General features: G+C 34.2%; 1 protein-coding gene across 4 annotated transcripts in view; it reads left to right on the top strand.

Annotated features, from left to right (window-relative positions):
* NOX4 (NADPH oxidase 4) overlaps nt 1-21,080 on the top strand; it is a 185,749-nt gene that overhangs the window by 51,514 nt on the left and 113,155 nt on the right. For all 4 annotated transcript variants that reach the window (XM_025356495.1, XM_025356493.1, XM_025356494.1 and 1 more), the window contains 4 exons: nt 1,285-1,382; nt 4,799-4,826; nt 11,328-11,400; nt 16,016-16,096. In XM_025356495.1, coding sequence (XP_025212280.1) covers nt 1,285-1,382; nt 4,799-4,826; nt 11,328-11,400; nt 16,016-16,096 — 280 coding nt within the window. The remainder of the gene's footprint in view (nt 1-1,284; nt 1,383-4,798; nt 4,827-11,327; nt 11,401-16,015; nt 16,097-21,080) is intronic.

The raw sequence follows: 21,080 nt of genomic DNA, 5'->3' as shown, positions 1-21,080 counted from the left end.
AATAATATGGCCAAGATTACAAATTTTACAGCGAGTTACCTGTTGTGGTTTTCAATACATTAAAATATGGTGTTAATTCACACCTAATTTTGCCTACAAGCAAAGCTTGAGCAAGGGGGAAGGCGTGATGGGCCCGTGCACATCTCACTTTTCCTTCCTTACCCAGCCTCCTCAAGATAATTTTTGTTACCCTAGCTTTGCCAAAATGAGTTCATTTTCACATCTCTATTAATTTCCTAACACTGCTATTATTTCTGTGAGCTCTGAGTCAGTTGAGCACTTTGTTTACTGTGATTATTGTTTTCCTGAATTTTGTCCCATGAAGTGATTCCCAACACTTTTTCTGTTGGGTTAAGAATACTATGATTTAAATCTGTGGATTGTGAAAAATTTCCAGTAGTTGAAAGTCTTTCAGTGGCCTATAATTTACCTTATGGGGTAGGGAAGTATGCAAGATACATATTAATAGCAGATTTGGAACTATGGAAGAGGTGAAAGATGTGGAATACCTAAAATATCAGGGAGGTGCTCAAGTAAATAAATAAATACCCATATCATTAGATGCATATTTATGTAAGAGTGTGTGTGTGTGTGTGTGTGTTAAGGGGAGGATGAGTGTGTGTGTGTGTGTTATGGGGGGGGATGGGTGTGTGCGTGTGTTAGGGGGAGGATGTGTGTGTGTGTGTGTTGGGGGAGGATGTGTGTGTGTGTGTGTGTGTGTGTGATAGGGGGAGGGTGTGTATGTGTGTTGGGGAGGATGTGTGTGTGTGTATGAGGGGGAGGGTGTGTGTGTTGGGGGAGGGTGTGTGTGTGTGTTAGGGGGAGGATGTGTGTGTGTGTGTTAGGAGGAGGATGTGTGTGTGTGTGTTAGGGGGACGATGTGTGTGTGTGTGTGATGGGGGAGGGTGTGTGTGTGTGTTAGGGGGAGGATGTGTGTGTGTGTGTGTTAGGGGGACGATGTGTGTGTCTGATGGGGGAGGGTGTGTGTGTGTGTGTTAGGGGGAGGATGTGTGTGTGTGTGTGTTAGGGGGAGGATGTGTTTGTGTGTGTTTCTCTTATCCCTGACTTACTAGGGTTGTTTCATTACAGCCTTTGAACATTTGGTAAACTATCTATAGTTAAGTTTTTTGTGTCTTTAAAACTTCACCTTTCCATGTAATATTTCATTGCCCATATAGCTGTCAAAGTTTGACCCTGTATTTACTGAGGGGGAGGAAGAACTGAGTCCTTGACATGGAGCATATATGAAAATCCCACTAACTTGCCCCTGGTGTGATTCTGTAGGCGTGCACGTGGCTGCCCATCTGGTGAATGCCCTCAACTTCTCAGTGAATTACAGTGAAGATTTTGTTGAACTGAACGCAGCAAGATACCGAAATGAGGTGGGTGGTCTCTGTCTTCCCATTTTCCTTTCACTTGTCATGAGATGACTAATGAGGGTCTGTGATTTTTCCCTGAATATTTGTACCTTACTGCTCCTTTTGAGTGCTTTTAAAATGCAGTTGTCAAATTGAGCTTTATTCCTTTTCAATAGAAAATATAAGTAATTACTATTTCATAGTCTCTCCTGCTGAAAGTGGGAGTTGGTAGAATGTCTACTTTTTTATTCTGCAATGTTCAAATGGTTGCCACTCAGGTCTGCCTCTGACTCCCAGCAGCTTTTGTCTAATTCCTATCATTCAGTTGAGAGTGTCGACAGTGCCGTTACAGGGTAAAAATACTTTATAACTCACATACTAGGTTTTGGGGAAAAGGAAATAAAAGTAGATTGATTATTTGTGAATCCTGGATAAATCAATTTATTTTACTTAAAAAAATGTTAGTGAGTTTTCATGATTCATTCATTTAAAAACATTCCTCGAATTAGGTGATGTTAAATTCAATTCTGTAGCAGGCAATATCTGACATAGTGCTATTCTCCATGGGAAGCCGTCCATAAAATGAAATTATATGTGCAAGGTGCAGGCCAGAGCTTGATGAACAGCACATGCTCAGCCAGTTAGGTCTCTGTTGGTTGATGCTCTCATACAGTCCTCAGGCTGCCTTTGCTTCACAATGCCAAGACTACATCAAAAACAAACTGTTCTGTGCCATTTAATTAGCATCCCCCCACCCTAATTTTCCTGTTCTGCAGACTAAGTTTGGTAGTGACTTAATAAAATTTTTTCCCATCTTCCCCACTCCTTTGTCTCCTCCACATATCACCAGAGTTTTCTAGGTTTAATACTGTTGTGATCATGTGCTTGACTTCCCCCTCAAAACAAAACTAATGAAAAAGTAACAACAAATACAGAAACAAATCACAAAACCAAAATAGCCAGCAACCTTTGATATAGCCCTTTTCTCTACTTGTATTTTAAAAAAATACCAACATGATCTAATTGGTCTTGGTTGGGAGGCAGGCACTGATAATTTGTAAAAGTTTCCCAGGCTTGTAGAGTGCATCCAGCACTGAGAACCACTGAAAAATTCCAGCTCCTTAGCAGGCCAGTGACGGCTCTTCACATGTAATTATTTCAGACCCAGCCTCCACTTCTCCCGATCTCACTCCCACCTGCTTCCCTTTCTCCTGCTGCCCTCTGCTCAAATCACTAGCTACTTGTTTTCTGCCCCTGTTACAACATTTTCTTTGTTTCTTTTTCTTCTTTTCTTCTCTTTTCAGAATTCATGTCTTTAATAACTTTAATGGTTTTCTCATTTTAATGGAATAAACTTTTGCTTAAGTTCCAATATTTTTAGTGATTTCAAGGTTTTCGGTTATTAAATTTGTTTTCTTTGAAAAGTTATATATGCTCAATATAAAATATTTTAAAACTCTCAAGTAAACGAAGTTAAAAGTGAAAGCTTCTCCTCCAAAACAAGCCACAGTGTATTACATTTTTTTCTGATATTTTCAGTGGCATTTTATGGTATATATTCCTTGGCAATTTACTTGTCTCCATAAATATACTTTTATAGCTTATTGTATCAAAATATCTTGATCTATCTCATTCTCTCCATATGACTATGCCATAATTTATTTTTAGTCTTTTTCTTATTCAGACATTTAGGTTGATTCTCAGTTTTTGTTATGAACCACACTCCAATAAATGTATTTCTTTGTACACTTCTACACAGATCTGTAGTTGTAGAATTTTGGTTTAAAAGGTTGCACATTTTTAGTTTTGATGGACGGTGCCAAATTCCGTTTTAAAAAGTCTTCTCCTTTTTTCACACTTCTAACTAATATTAGAATGCCTATTTCTACAACTCATCTCTGTTGTTTTTTTCCAATCTGATGGATGAAAATTGCAACTCATTGTTTTAAGTTAGTATTTCCCCTGCCTTTATTTCTTCTTGTATTCCTTCTTTCATGTCTCTCTTTTTGTTTTTTCCCCTCTTTTTAATAAATATGTGTTTAGCATCTAATAGGTACAAGGCAATGCATTAGATGTAGATGAAAATAAGTGTATATATATACAAACACATATATTTAATTATATACATAAATATATATGGCATATCTATTATATATATTATATATTATATATTGCTGTATTGATAATTGATTATATTTTTTTTATATATATATAATCAACACATATGTTATTTTGTGAACTGCTTTTGAAAGAGATGGTTTTGTGTCATATGCCCTATTGTTCTTGTTTTATGCTTTTACTCTGCATGGAAGGACTCACCCTCCAGCTTGTGACTGCTGCCCTTTCTTGATAGCCCAGCTAAATCTGCCTCACCTTGCCACTGTGAAAACATCTCTCACTCTCATGTTTCCTTTTCTTTCTCTAGCAATATTAATTGTTCCATCTTCTGGGTTTCCATAGGTATTTATTCACATTTCTATTCTTATGACTTTGTTCAGCCCATATTATATTTTTATGGGTTGTTTATACATTCAGTTTTCTTAGATCACCCTATAGCCATGTTTCTAATAGTTGGAATAGAAGTCAATTGAATTAAGCCAGGCGAGGAGCTATTCCTAGGCAAGTGGTCCTTATTCAAAGACCCCCAAATGACACTATATAAATTGTTTCCTTCTTAGTACATAGTCTGGCCTGACCCCTGATTCAGTGGAGGCACAAAGAAAGGAATTCAAAAGCTTGTGAAATATTAAGCACCATGGGGATAAAAAATAAATTCACAAATCTAGTAGGGATTGGTTTTCCAGAAGGTAGAAGGGTGTTGACTATAACCCATTAGAGCATAAGAGATGTAGTTTAAAGGAAATCATACAATATTATAACAATATTAATCTTTCATATTTCCAAGTAGCAGATACTGATCTTTGTTTATCCTCACCACTTTTCACTATTTTTGAAACATAGAAAGCTCCCAATTAGTCTTCTTTGTATTGAGCTTACAATGTGCAAATCCCCTACATATTTTATTGGTTTTAATTCTATCTTCATATCTTGTGATGCAATTTCACAGTTTTGGTGAACAGAGTATATAATAATACCTTAACATCATGGCTAAGACATTGAGCTCAAAATGGTTAAAGGTAGGCTTAAAACCAGTGCCACTAGCTTGTAGGTAACCATTAATAATAATTTTTAGGCCTTTTGAGTCATCCAGTATTTTGCCTCAGATGGATAGATTTCTGTGAATTGGGTTTTTGCTTGTTGTAATCTCCTCTAGCATTGTGAAAATGTTATGAAACTTAATCGAGTCTTTCTCACTTCCATTGGATAAACAGTATTTTACATGACAAATATATGGCTTGTAGATACTGCATACTCTTTATAGAATTATATGCCATCAGTGCTTTAGTTTTTAATCACTTATTTTTTTTTCTTTTTCTCAGGATCCTAGAAAACTTCTCTTCACGACTGGTAAGTTGTTATTCTTAGCCTTTTCTTTAGATTCAGGAACATCTTTAAAAGTAGACATTATCGGGCTGGGCACGTTGGCTCATGCCTGTAATCCCGGCACTTTGGGAGGCCGAGGCGGGCAGATCACCTGAGGTCAGGAGCTCTAAATCAGCCTGATCAACATGATGAAACCCCATCTCTACTAAAAATACAAAAAATTAGCTGGGTGTGGTGGGTGGCAGGTGCCTGTAATCCCAGCTACTTAGGAGGCTGAGGCAGGAGAATCACTTGAACCCAGGGGGCAGAAATTGCAGTTAGCTGAGATTGCGCCACTGCACTCCAGCCTGGGCATGACAGAACGAGACTCCATCTCAAAAAAAAAAAAAAAAAAAAAAGTAAGCATTATCAAATTACACGACAATTAGATATATGTTACAAATATAACACATGGACAATTTGCATATAAGAATAAGTGTTTGGAGCTAAAGGATAAGGTTGCAATGAGAACAGAGAGACAATGCAAATATTGGGGTGTGAATAAATGGAGATTAAAAATAAGCAAATACATTTCACTGTCATATAGTCTTCCTATCAAAACAAAATAATCGTATGCTTGTTGAGGGCCTGCTTTGTGCCTGCTGCTGTGGCAAGTGCTGTAGGAGATAGTGCACGTTTAACAGGCTCCTGCCCTCAATGTATTGGAAAGGAAAAACAGGCACTGTGGGTATCCATGGAGTTCTTATAATTCAGTCATTTAGTGCAACTTTTTATAATCTTAAAATCTACAACAAAGAGGAGAAACAGTCATTAAAATAAGTTATTTCTTTGAAATATGTCTCCTATTTCATTTGTAATTTATTTTTCCCTTTCAAGCTTATTGTCCATGAAATCTCAGTCTAGACTAATTTGTTAATGCACGTTTGAACATCTCAAAATTTCCCCGATGTTAAACAATTTTTACTAAAATTCTTCTTTTTCCCAACCTTACATTTGTAAAGATGAAAGAAGAAAGATGCATTTGGGGAATTTTTAGCACATATTTCAGGGACAAGGATGATTGCAGAGTTGAGATGATCTATCATAAATTGTTGGCTGTAATACCCAATTAAGTATTGGAATTGCACATGGGACTGAGGCACATTACCCTGGCAAATGCATTGTTTTTCTTTTGAATCAATTTTATGATGAAAAATCGCAATAATTCTAGTGCTTTCCCCATCCATGTCACAGCTATATGTTTGGATTTATAAGATACATTTTGCTTTTGTCTATAGATTTATAATACTTGCCACTCACAACGTATTTCACAGTTTTCTCTTTAGAAACACAATTTAGTTTTGCTTACAACTTTGCTCATTGAAAACATGTTTTCATTTAGGCCTGAAGAATTGGATGAGAACACAAGTACAGAAAAACAAAACCTTATGTATGAATCAATGTATTTTTTGGTTTACTGTTACTTTGTTTAAGAGAGAGAAAGAAAAACTTTGTTTAATATTATTTTCTGAAACATAAAGTTTAATTGAAGCTTTGGAACTTTTAAAATGCTTTGAAAAGTTTAGTTTACAAAGATACAAAAAAATTTGTTATGTGACTAAGATATCACATTAAGGCACTTAGTATAATTAATACTTCTTATAAGCAGGTAATCTCAATACCTAGCATGCAACCCCATCATCCTATGTCCTTTCCCAGAGGTCCCCATGAATGGTGTTGGACTTAGTAGAGAAGACACTTAATACAAATTTCCCAGGTCTACCTTAGTGTGTCTCTGGGAGAGACTTGGCAAAGTGTGTTACTAATCTTCTCAGGTACCTTGGGAGCTGCTGTCCTGTCACTGCTGAACATCTCATCATACTCTTGAGCATACTATCTCGCTACTGCCTGCCTTTTGTATTAGGTATTTATTGTTTAAGTAACCGAGAGAAAATTTAAAGTATGTGACAGGGTGTGCACAGGTTATGTATAAATACTTGAGCATTCTCAAACTTTGGTATCTGTGAGGGGTCCTGGAACCAATTGCATGGATACTGAAGGATGACTGTAAAAATACTGTGTTGTAGAATAGTTTATTTCCTTACATATACTGTCTTTTCCACTTTTAGGTGAGCTTCTCTTGGGTTGGGAAGGGCTGCTTCTAGAGTATGCAGGGTCCTAGGTAAACATTTTTTTTATGGCCTCTGGCAATATAAACAATTTGACTCACCCAATTCAGCAAATTAATACCATTTTGGTGGCCCACTCTCACATAATTGCAAGAAAGAAATACCATGCTGGCCAGCAGGAGGCATCCACTTCCCAGGTCATCAGCGTAGAACTGGGCTCAGACACAGGGATCCCTAAGCGTAAGTCTGGAGCTCCTAAGGCATTCATTTGTCCCCACTGAAGAATAGCAGGTGAGAGTGCAAAGTAGAGTCTAAGGATGGTAATGGGATGAAAGACACCCTTTTCTATCAAGAACTTAATCCAGCTTTGTATCACTAATACTGACTGAAACTATTCCACAGCCATCTCTGAATGTTCTCAGGCACAGCACCTAGGAAACATTAAGTTCCTGATGAAAGAAAGCATGTATGTTTTTAGGTGTTCTAGTGATAAAGAATATATATATATAGAAAGAGACAGAGTCTCACACTGTCGCCTGGGCTGGAGTGCAATGGCATGATCTCGGCTCACTGCAACCTCTGTCTCCCGGGTTCAAGCGATTCTCCTGCCTCAGACCCCAAAGTAACTGGGATTACAAGTGCCCATCACCACACCCGGCTATGTTTTTGTCTTTTTTTTTTTTCCAGTATAGGCGGGGTTTCACTATGTTGGCCAGGCTGGTCTTGAACTCCTGACCTTGTGATCTGCTTGCCTCAGCCTCCCAAAGTGCTCAGATTACAGGCGTAAGCCACTGCGCCCAGCTGATAAAGTATATTTTTATTAGTTAATAGATTTCATGGAGTTCAGTTTTTTTAATGTTATGTAGAGTCTTCTATCTCTGTGTGTTGAAATTTTTTTCATTGGAATCTAGTACTGACAAATTAAGATTGTCTTGTAGAAAATAAAGTCTTTGGCTATACAAGCGATGTAAAATATAGTGGCTAAACTTACTACATAAGAAATGTTAAAAACATTCCAATTAAGGATTTCTAAGGTAAGATTAATAGATTGAATTATTTAAACATTCATTTAAAAATGCTTGGTACATATCTCCAAATTTGGTAGTACCTTTCATGGTGAGAATAAAATGGATAATGTCTAATTTTAATTTTAAAAACCCTCATAAACAAATATAATTATGTTTCCAACTATATTAGGAAAATAGGATAATGAATAGATAATGGTATATTTCTGACCACACCTGGGTATGGATGAAAATAATCACTCAGGTTCATCTAGAAATTACAATGTCATGCAATTATTCATTTTAAAAATGACTAGTGAATTTAATATGCATAAATATAAAGCAATAAGAATACACATGTATTTTGCTAAGGAAACATGTATAGGTTTGACTTCCTAACTTTGCCCAGTGAGATTAGACGAGCCCAATGATTTCCAGCCGGTGTTTTCAGACTCTTGGAATGTGTTGTAATAAGGCTAATGTATTGGGACTTAGCTGAGCTGTCAATCAACCCTAGCTTCGGGTGCCCCTTATTGTGCCCTGAGAGCACTCAGTGCTTAGCTCTCTTTACAGCACTCAATGCCCTGTGTTGTAATTGCCTGCTTAACTTGTCTGTCTCCACCAGTGGACTGGGATTTTTTGTAGAGCAGAATTTATTTTATCTCTAGCATTTAACAGTACATTGTATATGCCTACAAACTGTTCACTGAATGAATATAAGTCATTTGTTTAACTCTTTTATTTGATGCATAGATCTTCTAGCAACATCCCAGATAATAGGTTAGCCAGCCTCTGCTTGTTTGCTTTCAGTGGGCTTCTTAAGGTAGTTACCCCTGACTTTTTGACAACTCTGGTTATAGTATACTTTTTTTGCCCTTGCTAATTGTAAGTTCTTCTTCACTGATCTGAAATCTATTACTTTATAAATTATGCACTTTGGTCTTTTTTACTTTTGGGAAATAAGAAGGAAAAACAAATTCTTTAGATAAAAGAGATAACTTTATAAATCTGAAGGAACATAGAAAATCATCAGATTTATTCTCCTTAGTTTGCAGATGAGATTCAGTAAGATTGGAGTTTTGTCTGAGGGACAGTAACAAGAGTGTAATCTCAGACCATATACATCATTGGCTGGGTCTTCTGGGCCTTCTACTTTATCCTCAAATGACTGAAGTAAACTATTTGACCTCCTCTAAGTCTTTCCAATATGTTTTCATGTTCTGACCTAAAAGGAATATTCTCGTCTAATAAGTTTAAGAAAATATTTAAGTTTAATCAGGTTTTTTAAATGTAATACTTCTCAGGGACTTTTATACATTAATGTACCCTGTGACTTTTTAAGGGATGGTTATAGTATTTTTTGGTAATAGAAATTAATATTTCAAGCAATTAATTTTCAAATAACACACTTTGGAAATTGTGGCTCTATTCTAAACATACTCCATTTTTCCAGGTGTTCTTTCAATGAAGTAATTTGCAGACATTCCATGACTAATCTTGGCATGTTCAGAACTATATAGGAAACTGTATGCAGACATAGAAGAACACTAATAAAGGCCCAATAAAATATTGGAAAAGCCCCTCTAACTATAATTTCACACTCTGTAGCCATCTGGGATTCTATCATTTAGTTATTCATTTGGTCAAATAAAGATTTTCTTTTTTAATACTTGAAAACGTGAGCTCAACCTCTTCTTTTTTCTCTCAAATTTATGAAATTATAATTGAAGTACACTAATTATACACATGTATACAATTTGGTTTTGATATATACATATACACACACATACACAATAGTGGAACCATCATCAAAAGTTAGATGATAAATATTTTTATTATCACAGAAAATTTTTGTTCTCTTTTATAATGCATCTTGCCCTCTACCCCTCCTAATAACTGATCTGCTTTCTGTCACTGAAGAATAGTATAAATTTTCTGAAATGTTATATTCAAAGAATCATAGAGTTTGTACTTTTTCAGGGCTTGGGTGATTTAACTTCTTTTATTCAGTCTAACAATTTTGTGGTTCACGTATATTGTTGCTTATCTATCAACAGTTTATGTTTTTTTATTGCTGATTAATTTTCCAGGTACAGATAAGTACCACAATTGTTTATCCATTAGTCTGTTGATGAAGATCAGAGTTGTTTTTAGACTTTGACTGTTAAAAATAAATAGCTATGAACATTCTTAAACAAGTCTTTGCATGGATATATGTTTGTTTCTTTTGGGTAAACATTTGGAAGTACAATGGCTAGGTTAATTTGCAGGCATGCTATTTTACCAAAATAGTGTATTTTTCATGCCACTAGCTCTTTAAAGTGAACTAGACTAGTTATCTTGCTTATCTCTTACAACTGGGAAGTAAGCACTCACAGTAGGAAATGGAAAAATCAATGGGAAAGGAAGTACTCCGGGAAGGAAGTGCAGAGAAGAAATGATTTGGATTAGGTACATTAGGGAAGGGCACCTTTTATTAGGCTTCTAAAACTGTCTACTGGGAAAGTGAGGAGGTGCGAGTACTCAAGTACTAAGAACCTGTAGACTAATTTTCTTATTTTTCATGTAGTGCTTTATAAGTGAAATTTGTTTCTATTGTACTGAGATTTCGAATGTTGTTATTTTCCAGTGATTCTAACTCTGGAATCCTAATTACACACACCTGTGTTGCTCTTGCATTGTACCCAAGGTGTCTGCTTCTGCTGGTGGCTAATAGTCCATGACAGCCCTTCAATTTCATAGTAGGTTTCTTGACAAGAAAATAAGCAGAGGAATGTCACTTTTCCAGATGGAATTGTCCCAATAGCTTTTCTTTGTAGTCTGAATGTTAACCTTGTCCTATTGCATTAATTACTGATATTTAGTATATACTTCCAGAAGTAAGTACATATTTGCCATTCTGAGTAGAATATTTGGGAAATAAAAAAAAGAATCTCTTTTTTTAGATAAAAGACCCTGATTTGCCTGAAAGACTTTGAAACTGTGCTGATTTTAATAAGTTCTGGTGTTCTGTTCTATACCACTGTAGAATGACTAATGTAAACAATAATGTATTATATACTTTCAAATAGCTAGAAGAAGGGTATTGAATGTTCCCAACACAAAGTAATAATAAATGTTTGAGATTATGGATGTATATTCTAGTTACTCTGATCTGATCACTTTTACTTTATATGTGTGGAAACATCACCATGTACTGCATGAATATGTATATTTATTATCTGTCAATTAAAAATTAATTTAAAAAATAAAAAAGTAAAACGCTTGTTTGAGGGAGAACATACATGTAGATATGGGATTTGAATTAGGCTTCCCACAGAACAGCATAGTATTTTGGATTCTAATGTAATCATTTTTTATACTTTTTTCTCACTATTATTTAAGTAAAAACGTACTTGTGTACATTTTTATAGTTCCTGGCCTGACAGGGGTCTGCATGGTAGTGGTGCTATTCCTCATGATCACAGCCTCTACATATGCAATAAGGTAAGTGTCAGAGTCAATTATTTTGATGTTTATCTGTCAGGTTATTTAGAAAAAGTCTTGAGTAATCAAAGTGTTTAACCACTGTAGTGTCCTGGTTAATGGACTGCTCTGGGTAAGTAAGAGTGAAGTATAGCTGTTTCTATACATGACTTCTTGTTTCTGAAAATTCTCTTCGTAGTAGCAGATTTTCTGGATTGGTAAGAAATTGTGTATGGAGATTGCATTTGATGACCAAAACAATTACAGTTCTTCAGAATTTGAGTATCTTTCTGAAGAGTAGTGTATCTCTATGGGGCATGGGATTGAAAGCAATGTGTACATGCAGGGACCTTAGGAATTCCTAGGAATATGTGACTTAAAATTATTTTAAAGCTATTTTCCTGATATGAGTTTGTCTTGCTGTAAATTAACATGATGTTCTATACAAAACTTTGGAGAAATTGTTGGTTTCCATCTGCTAAAATAACAAATTATCTGCATTCATATTGATTCTTATCGTTAAGAGATTTTGAGCAAAATCAGATGTACATTATCAGGAGCACTTTCACATGTCATTTCTGATGGACACATTTAATTTTTCAGAATATTTATAGTGTCGATGTTTCTGAATAAACTTTTTAGTTAAAGAAAGTAAAAAAGGAATGTAACATGTATTTCCTCTAATCTTCAAAAATCTTCAATTGTTCTACTTGTTGAGATGTGAAATTCAATAGAAACACAGAAATATATCTATATATATGTATGTAAGCTTTGAAAATAATTGCCAAATAATATACTTAAATGAATCTATCCTTATACTTTTTAACATTTGTGCACACACATACACACACCCCAAAATTTCACAAGTCTAGTCACTACCCAAAGATTAATACTGTGCATATGTAGTGTATTTTTATAGATTAAATCCTTCTTACTCTTGTTCACTAATTCCCCTCCTCCTACCCCCAAATCATTTTTTCTCTCTTATATACCTATGTATTTTACCAAAACAGGACCATATTAGAATATTGCTTTTAATTTACTTTTTACCTAAATTTATATTATGAACGTGTTTTACATTAATAAATATTTTGTTATTATTCTCTTTACTGATGGCACAGCACATCGCCAAATAGGTCTTTATACATTATTTTCCCAGATCCATATTACTAAATGTTTTGGGTAGATTTGGGTTTTGTTTTTTTTTTTTTTTTGTATTCCAATTTTGAAACAAACACCCCCATCCATATGTCTTTACATGCTTTTTCAATGATTTCCTAAGGAAAAATTCTTAGATGTAGAATAGCTGAGTCAAATTGTAAGAACACTTTTTAAAGCTTTTCATAAGAATGAAAACTTGGTTTACAGAAAGGCAACTCACTAACATTAGTATGTGAGGGTGCCAATTTTGTGGGGAGCAGTTTTATTTTATTTAGATAGAGGAATCATTTAAAAAACTATTTTTTTTTCAATTTTAGGAGTTCTTGAAGGAAAATTAGAGCATCTGACATATTTACTTTAAAATCCTTGAGATACAGTTTTATCAAATGGAATGAAAGATCAGCTTCTATTGTGAACTGAGATTTTGCATTTGCTCTCATAAGCAATTTAAGCACTTCTTAATCTTCAGAGGTTTTATGCTTTGTTTAAAACTTGTTTAAGCAAGATTATAACACCTAGTTTGCTTTTCTGTAAGTATTATTGTTAGAATCATGAAATTCTTAAATGAATCATGGAGACAGATATCTCTTTTATTTTACCTTTTCTTTTTCTCAGTAAGAAACTAAAGCATTAGACAAATCAAGTGAATAAATAAGCCTGCAGTGTTTGATTTCTGATAGTGAAATGTAGCCTCCTAATTCAAGGAGAGTTCAATATGGGTCAATCTATTAAAATAATTAATGTATCTTATTATCAGATGACAGGAATACATTTTCTCATCTCAATTGATTTTAAAATGGCAGTTACTAATATGAACTCAAATTTTGACTTAAAATACTCACAGTAAATAAACTAGAAATTAAAATTATTTCCATTGTAGAATTAAAAAATATAAAAGCTAGAATTGTGGTTATACTCAACAGTGAAATACTAGATGTATTCCTAAGAAAATCAAGAAAAAACAAAAAGTATTTTTAATTCTACCAATATTTACATACAGTAAAAAATGAAACATTTGGAATTATTAGAAAAAAATGCAACAATAAATTATTTTATTTCCAGAAAAGTAGGTATAATATCTATGTTTGGTAATTATTTTGGTAATTATTAGGTTTCTAAGAGAATTGAAGAGAATTATGGAAAAATTTGGTGTTAACACCAAGTGAAACAGTTGAAAAAGGTAATTGAATATAAAACAAATGTAAAAATAATCCTTCTGTCTGTTAACTATAATTAGTTTGAAAAAATGAATAAAATAAAAATAAACTACTCACAATTGCAGCAAAACACATAATATCTGGAGACAAAAGAAGTATGTTCACTGAGAGAAATATGTAGAGATTTAAATAAAGGCTGTATACTATAAAGATATAGTTCTTATTATATTATGATTATTTTTTTGAGACAGGATCTTTCTCTCTCATCCAGGCTAGAATACTGTGGTAAGATTACAGCTCACTGAAGCCCCAACCTTGACTTCCTAGGCTCAAGTGATCCTCCCACTTCAGCCTCCTTAGTAGTCAGGATCACGGGCACACACCACCATGCCTAATTTTATTTTTATTTTATTTTACTTTTTTTGTAAAGACAAGGTCTCAATATGTTGTCCAGGCTGGTTTCGAACACTCGGGCTCAAGTACTCCTTCCACCTCTGCCTCTTAAAGTATTGGATTACAGGCATTAGCCACCATGCCTGACCCCTCGATTTTTTTTTTTTAGGGGTGTTTCAATTTCAATAACATTCTCAGACGGGGTATTTTGTTTGTTTTTTTAATTTAGCAAAGTGATTCCAAAGTTTGTCTGGGGCATATCCAAGTACATATTTCAAAAGAGGAGTAAAAGGAGGGATGTGCCTTACTGAACATTAAAATGATTAAACTTCAGTAACTTAAAAGAGAGTGGGATTTACTTGCAAAAATGACCAACGCATTGAACCAAGGGACAAAGTCAATAAAAAGCCCTGAAAATGACCTTGCTATATATAAGAACCTGCTAGATAATAAAGGTGGCATTACAAGCTTATGAGGAAAGTCAAGTTTAATGTAGGTCTAATATGTGTAACAAATTACACATATTAATTTAAAATACTCTATATAAATGGGTAATGATTATGAACAGAAAGGTCACAGAAGAATTAAAAGTGAGTAACACACATATGAAATAATACCCCATCCTACTTATAATAAATAATGAAAATTTACAAAATTTGGTCTGAGTTTTGGGAAACAGGCACTCCTAGCCTACAGTTGGGTTTGTAATTAATAAATGTGTTTTTAGAGGGCAATGGGCAGTGTGTATTAAAAGCATTAGAAAAGTGTATCCCTAAATCTTGCAATTCACATTATAATGGTTTTGATTTAAAAAAGGATCAGAGTGTCAAGCACGATGGCTCACACCTGTAATCCCAGCACTTTGGGAGGCTGAGGCAGGTGGATCACGAGGTCAGGAGTTCGAGACCAGTCTGGCCGACATGGTGAAACCTTATTTCTACTAAAAATACAAATATTAGCTGGGCATGGTGGCGAGTGCCTGTAATCCCAGCTACTCAGAAGGCTGAGGCAGGAAAATTGCTTGAAAGTGGAAAGTGGAGGTTGCAGTGAGCTGAGATTGTACCACTGCACTCCACTTTGGGCAACAGAGCAAGACTGCATCTCGAAAAAAAAAAAAAAAATCAGAACTTTGTATATGTTACAAGGCATGGTAATGATATTGTTTATGATATCAAATACTATGAGTAGAGTAAATGTAAAGCAATTGCCTGCTGCTTAAATAAGGGTTTCTCTAAGAGTCTATGGGAAACATCATGTTCATCTAGGAAGCTTTTGTAAATATCTGCCCTCTACTTCCAAGATTCTAATATATAAAATCCACCCTGGACATATGAAATAAAATAACTGTTACTCTTTTACTTCTCTCAAATGTTCTGTAGATTATGCTCGACATTCGCTGTCTTTTCAGTGTCTTTGTCCTCCCTCAGAGCAATAACATCGAGGTATCATTCTGATTACACTGTCCAGGAAAAGAATATAACACTTTGGTCATGATTTATTTTAATTTCTCTCTTTTTGAGTTTCCCTTGAACTATTCTCAAAATATGTATTGAAGGAGGAGTATTGGTTGTTTTGGAAATTATTTGAAAATTGACAATATTGATAAAATAATAGCCAAGGTACATATTAGCAGACTACTATCTGCTTCTTAGTCTTATATCGTAATATCTTGAAAATAAACAACTTATTTTTTATTATTTCCATATGTCTTTATTTGAAATACAAATAACTTACAAAATGATAAATTCTTACTCATATTTTTTGTCAGTTCTCTCTATATGGTGTGTTAATACTTTGGTATTAGTAGATGAAAATCAGACATACTCATATTTTAGCTTTCTTCAATTGTGAGAGATATGATATTTTGATATTTTTAGTAAGATGGAATGTAAAGTAGCATTAAAATGAATATATTTGTTTTGCAGAGTTTCTAACTATGATATCTTCTGGTATACTCATAACCTCTTCTTTGTCTTCTACATGCTGCTGATGTTGCATGTTTCAGGGTAAGTTTACAAATATATGTATTTAAAACCATTTGTACTCCAAAATGGGGTAATGAAAGACAACTCTATAGGAAATTTCATAGGAAGTGTAAAATTATCAAGAGTGGAAGAAATAGTTTCTCCACTATTGGGGATAGTGTCAAGAGTGGAACTGAGAATAGTGTCAAGAATGGAAGACATAATTCCATTTTTAGCATAGCATATTGTAATGAAACCAGTATAAAGTATATTACATTTAAAAGCTAGAGTTACCTCTCCCACAACCTTTTAGTTTCTAAATCTTCCTATGGATATATCTTAATATCTTCTAAAGGAAAAAATTTAAGAATGGAGAACATCAGGAATATATTTTAATGTTTGTATTTCCTGAAACTGTCCTGCTAAAGCAAGATTTATAACAATGGAATTTCCAGTTTTTCATTTTAAAAGTTCTACAGGAAGTAATACTTGCAAAGAGAGTCAAAGATTTAAAGTAACCGAAGAAAAGGATCTGTCAAAATCACCAAAGGAAAAAAAATTCATAAAGTGAAAAAATAATGTATCCTAAGCTTATTGCAAAGAGTATACATAACATATTCTGAAAGTATGTGTATCCAAGCAGTATACTCAAAAGCATGGTGCTTAAAATAATACATGAAGATAGATGAAGAAAATAATGTATTTTTGCACATGCGTATGTCTGTATGGCCACCAGCAGTGAACTTGGTGGCTTTGGCGTGACATTCACACTTGCATGACATAACAGGTCTGGCAGCAGGTTTACTTGGTTTAGCAGGATACAGGGCAGGACACACAGAATGTCAACAGGATAATGTCAGGTGCTTATTCAGTAGGAGTCCCTATAGTTGCTCAGGAAGCATTTACCCCCACTCCTTCATGTAGCAACTCTGTTTTAAGATGAGGAACCCGTGTGGGTAGGCATGGTCTACCTTGCATTGGGTAAGGCTCATTCCTACTCCACAGGAACCTGTATCTTGGGAACAGCGTAGGTCCCCTCAAGGGATGCCCTTGGGATCAAGAACATACTGTACACAAGGAGGCTGAGGTCCGTGAGGCCCAAAATGGTTTCATAGTTCAATCACAGTCTTTCCGTCCAGAAGCATTTCACTGATAATAAACAATGTTGCTGGTAACACAGCTGCCATTCCCTGTTTTTCTTAGCCTGAAATATTTCCAGGGAAACAGTTTGAAGAAAGGTTCAGACCTTTGTTTAGTTCTTTCTTCAGAATGTTTTATAATGTAATTTATCAGTACAGTGGGTCATTTACATTCATCAGATATTTATTTCATGGTACATATTCAACATGTTGCTCTGGTTTTTTTCCCCTGATTTTGGAGACTGCTGGTTAGGACAGCAGTATCAAATGGATTTACCCCATATGTCCTGGTTAGCTTTGTTCAGTACCAAGGTTCTAGAACACACAGTTGTAGAGCACTGGAAACATGGCCACACATTATAATTAATTCTCTGGAGCCTCAGGGCACCAAGAAAGCCCTTGGTAGAGAAAAGTCTGCTTTACATTCTGCTCTTTATATGGGATTGGTTACCTGTCCAGGGCTATGCTCCTTAAGAGGAGTATGAATAACCAGATACTACTAATGATAATAACAGTGATCTAAAATAGTTACATAATGCTTACTATATGCTAAGTATAAATTCAAAATGCTTCAGATACTTTATGTTATTAAATGCTCAGAATTGGCCGGGCGCAGTGGCTCAAGCCTGTAATCCCAGCACTTTGGGAGGCTGAGACGGGCGGATCACGAGGTCAGGAGATCGAGACCATCCTGGCTAACACGATGAAACCCCGTCTCTACTGAAATATACTCGGGAGGCTGAGACAGGAGAATGGCGTGAACCCGGGAGGCGGAGCTTGCAGTGAGCTGAGATCCGCCACTGCACTCCAGCCTGGGCAACAGCGCGAGACTCGGTCTCAAAAAAAAAAAAAAAAAAAAAAAAAAATTGCTCAGAATTTTATGAGAATAATATTGTTAAACCTCTTTCAGAGGTGGGAACCCTAATGTTTAGAAAGAATAAGTAGCTTGTTGAAGTTTCCTTAATCGATGGATCCTAGATTCAAACCTAGGCATTCTGATTCATAAACTCCTAAGTTTTTACGACAAGGCTCTATTTTTTTGGTGAGGTCGGTACTTCTGAGAATTTGATCTTAGTATTTGTTTAAATACCTTTATCTTGACTTCTTTCAGATTGTGGTCAGTCTGTTCATCTATGTATCTATATCAGATAGATATAGAAAAGAAAAAGGCAGTCATTTATTAGTATAATTATATATGCTTTTGTCTTTATGTTTTACTAAATTAAAACTCTGAAAAAAATCTATTTCTTTGTAAATCAAAATAGTGTCAATTTTTTTAAAGGATCAGCAGTTCAAACAGACTTCTTTTTAAAGAGGAGGATTACATTGAGAGTTCTTTACTTGTTTGGAAGTAAAAGGAATGCATATTTAAATTTTGATTTTACTTTTGTAGAACAAGGGTCATAGAGAGAAAGTGACTTTAATTTATACAGAAAAATAGTAGGTATCTATAGGACTAATTATATATAATAAATCATTAAACTAAATTAATAGATATTTATTTATTATAGGTAGTAATGAAGAAAGCAATTATTCTAATTTTGAATCATGTCATATAACCCATACATAATACAATAAGCATTCTACAGAGCACATTTTTTCCAGGAAATTTAATTTTTAAAAAAGCAACATAGATATGCTTCTGGTATGAGAAATGTCACTACTGATAACATTTTACAATTTTCTCAAAAAAATACTCTATATTGATGAAAGATTGGCTTATAATCAAGTCTATTTAAGTTATTTATGCAAATGTTGAAAACAGACATATCTTTACTTCTGAAATACCTAGATAACTTTGTTCTTCAACTTTTGGTTATCCAAATAAAGTACAGTTGTTCAAAGTAAGTTTCTCGGATTTGTATTGAAATTTCTGTTCAACAGTATGCTTTAGGTCTGAACAGAAAATCACTATTTGCTTAGCATTAACTTCTGTGTCCATCAATGTGGTAAGTACCATAAGGTAAAGAAGAGCAATATATTGCATGATCTCTATTCATCCAGCATTGATCATTGACTTGGAATTTTGAAAAATCAATCGGAAAAGCTAGAAATATTATAAAACTGCATATTTTTAAAATGTAAACATTCATGTGTTATTTACATGAATGCTAGCAATTCAGAGAATTATCAGTGTGGGCTAGAAATTTTAGAAAATAATAGGCTTAAAAGATGAGGTGATTAGACGTTGTTGACTGGTTTTCTACCTAAGTAGACTTTTACAGTAAGAGAAATTGCTTCATATGATTTTCTCTAAGGTCATTTTTTTCATAGAATCTTAAATTTTAGGGAAGTTTAAAAGATATCTTGATCAAACCTCTTTTAAGCTCCTCTACAATAATGTCTACTAAGTCAATGCCTAATTTTGAAGATGTCCATTCTGTCTTAGGGAAAGTTCTAATTCTCACAGTGTTCTTTCTTTTTTGGTTGGAATTATTTTACTGTAATTTCTGTCTAGCTATTTAAAAGTCTGTGATTCTGGAGGCCATGGAAGTTAAGTTGCCCACTTTCCTAAATTCTATTCGTCTGTTTCTTACATTGTGATATTTTAGATCTTAATTTTCTGAACTGTCTCTTTGAATATATTAACAATTAATATTAATTGAATGCTTCTCTTTTACTAACATTTGCTCTCATTAAATCCTCCTAACAACCCTGTAAATTTATTATTATTATTATTATTACTATTATTCTCAATGTTCAGCTAAGAGAATAGGGGCAGTGAGAGATGAGTTGATGAGGGTCGTGGCTAGTAAGTAGATTTCTAGTTTGAATCCAGGTATCAGATATCAAAACTGACATTTTTAACCACTAAGTTATGTGGCACCTATTTGGCAACACTTCTCTGTGTCCCTTTTAAAACTGTAAACCAAACTAAATGTTCTTGGATTATGTGATCTGATTTTGGCAAAGTGAAAGTCTTACTTTCTTGGCTACAAATATTGTAATCAGTATTATTTAGGACCCAAATTTTTTGTTCCATGATTATCCGTGTCCTTGTCTTAACCTGGTTTTAATTTTTGTTGTATATTTTAGCAATTCTCTTCATTTTTTATAAATAAATCTGTTGCATGCCACCCTGAAAAGATGACATTTCATGTACACTAAACTCAGATGTTTCTTTTTGGTGTTAAAATGCATCTTTAAAATACATTAATTTTCTTCTCCAAGATGTTAGTATAACATAGAGATTAAAAGGGGATACATCACTTAATACCTGTATGAACTTGGCAGATAATTTGTCCTTGCTTTTTGTTAGCAATTAAACGGGATTAATAAAATCACTTATATAATAGTGTTGTCTTGGGTTTAAATAAGGTAATGCAGCAAAGTAGGTAGAATATAGACATATGCAATAAATGTTAGCAAGAACAAATTATACCAGTACCAATACTAATAGCTTTGTAAGAATGACACTCCACCTTTAACTTTGAAAAAAACAGATTTTTTGATAAAGACACAACACTTTTGAAAAGTCCAGATTTTCTTATCAGAAAAGTAATTTGATGAACATATAGTGAAAACTGCTTAGCAGCTCAAAGGAATATTCCTTGACATGGCAACAATTATAATATTCTAAGGTCTCTAAAATTCTATTGATTTTTAGCAATAAAGGTTTATCTTTGTAAAACAAGCCTTCCTCCTGAGGAATTTTTTGTTTTAATTTTTAATATACCTTTTTAGAAGGTTGCTGTTGGTGTGCTGCGTTAAAGATATTCAATTCCTAAGATACCTGGTGAAAACAAAACAAAACAAAACCATTTCCTCTTTCCAAATATGTATAGAACTGGATATTTCTTTCCTCATTTTCTTTTGAAAAACTCATTAGAAGGAGATGCACACTGCTATTCTCGCTTACTGATAAAAAGGATATTGGAGGGAAAATA

The sequence above is a fragment of the Theropithecus gelada genome, chromosome 14, assembly GCF_003255815.1.
Source record: "Theropithecus gelada isolate Dixy chromosome 14, Tgel_1.0, whole genome shotgun sequence".
Taxonomy (NCBI): domain Eukaryota; kingdom Metazoa; phylum Chordata; class Mammalia; order Primates; family Cercopithecidae; genus Theropithecus; species Theropithecus gelada.
Note: the sequence above shows the minus strand (reverse complement) of the source record. Positions and strands in the feature narration are given on the sequence as shown.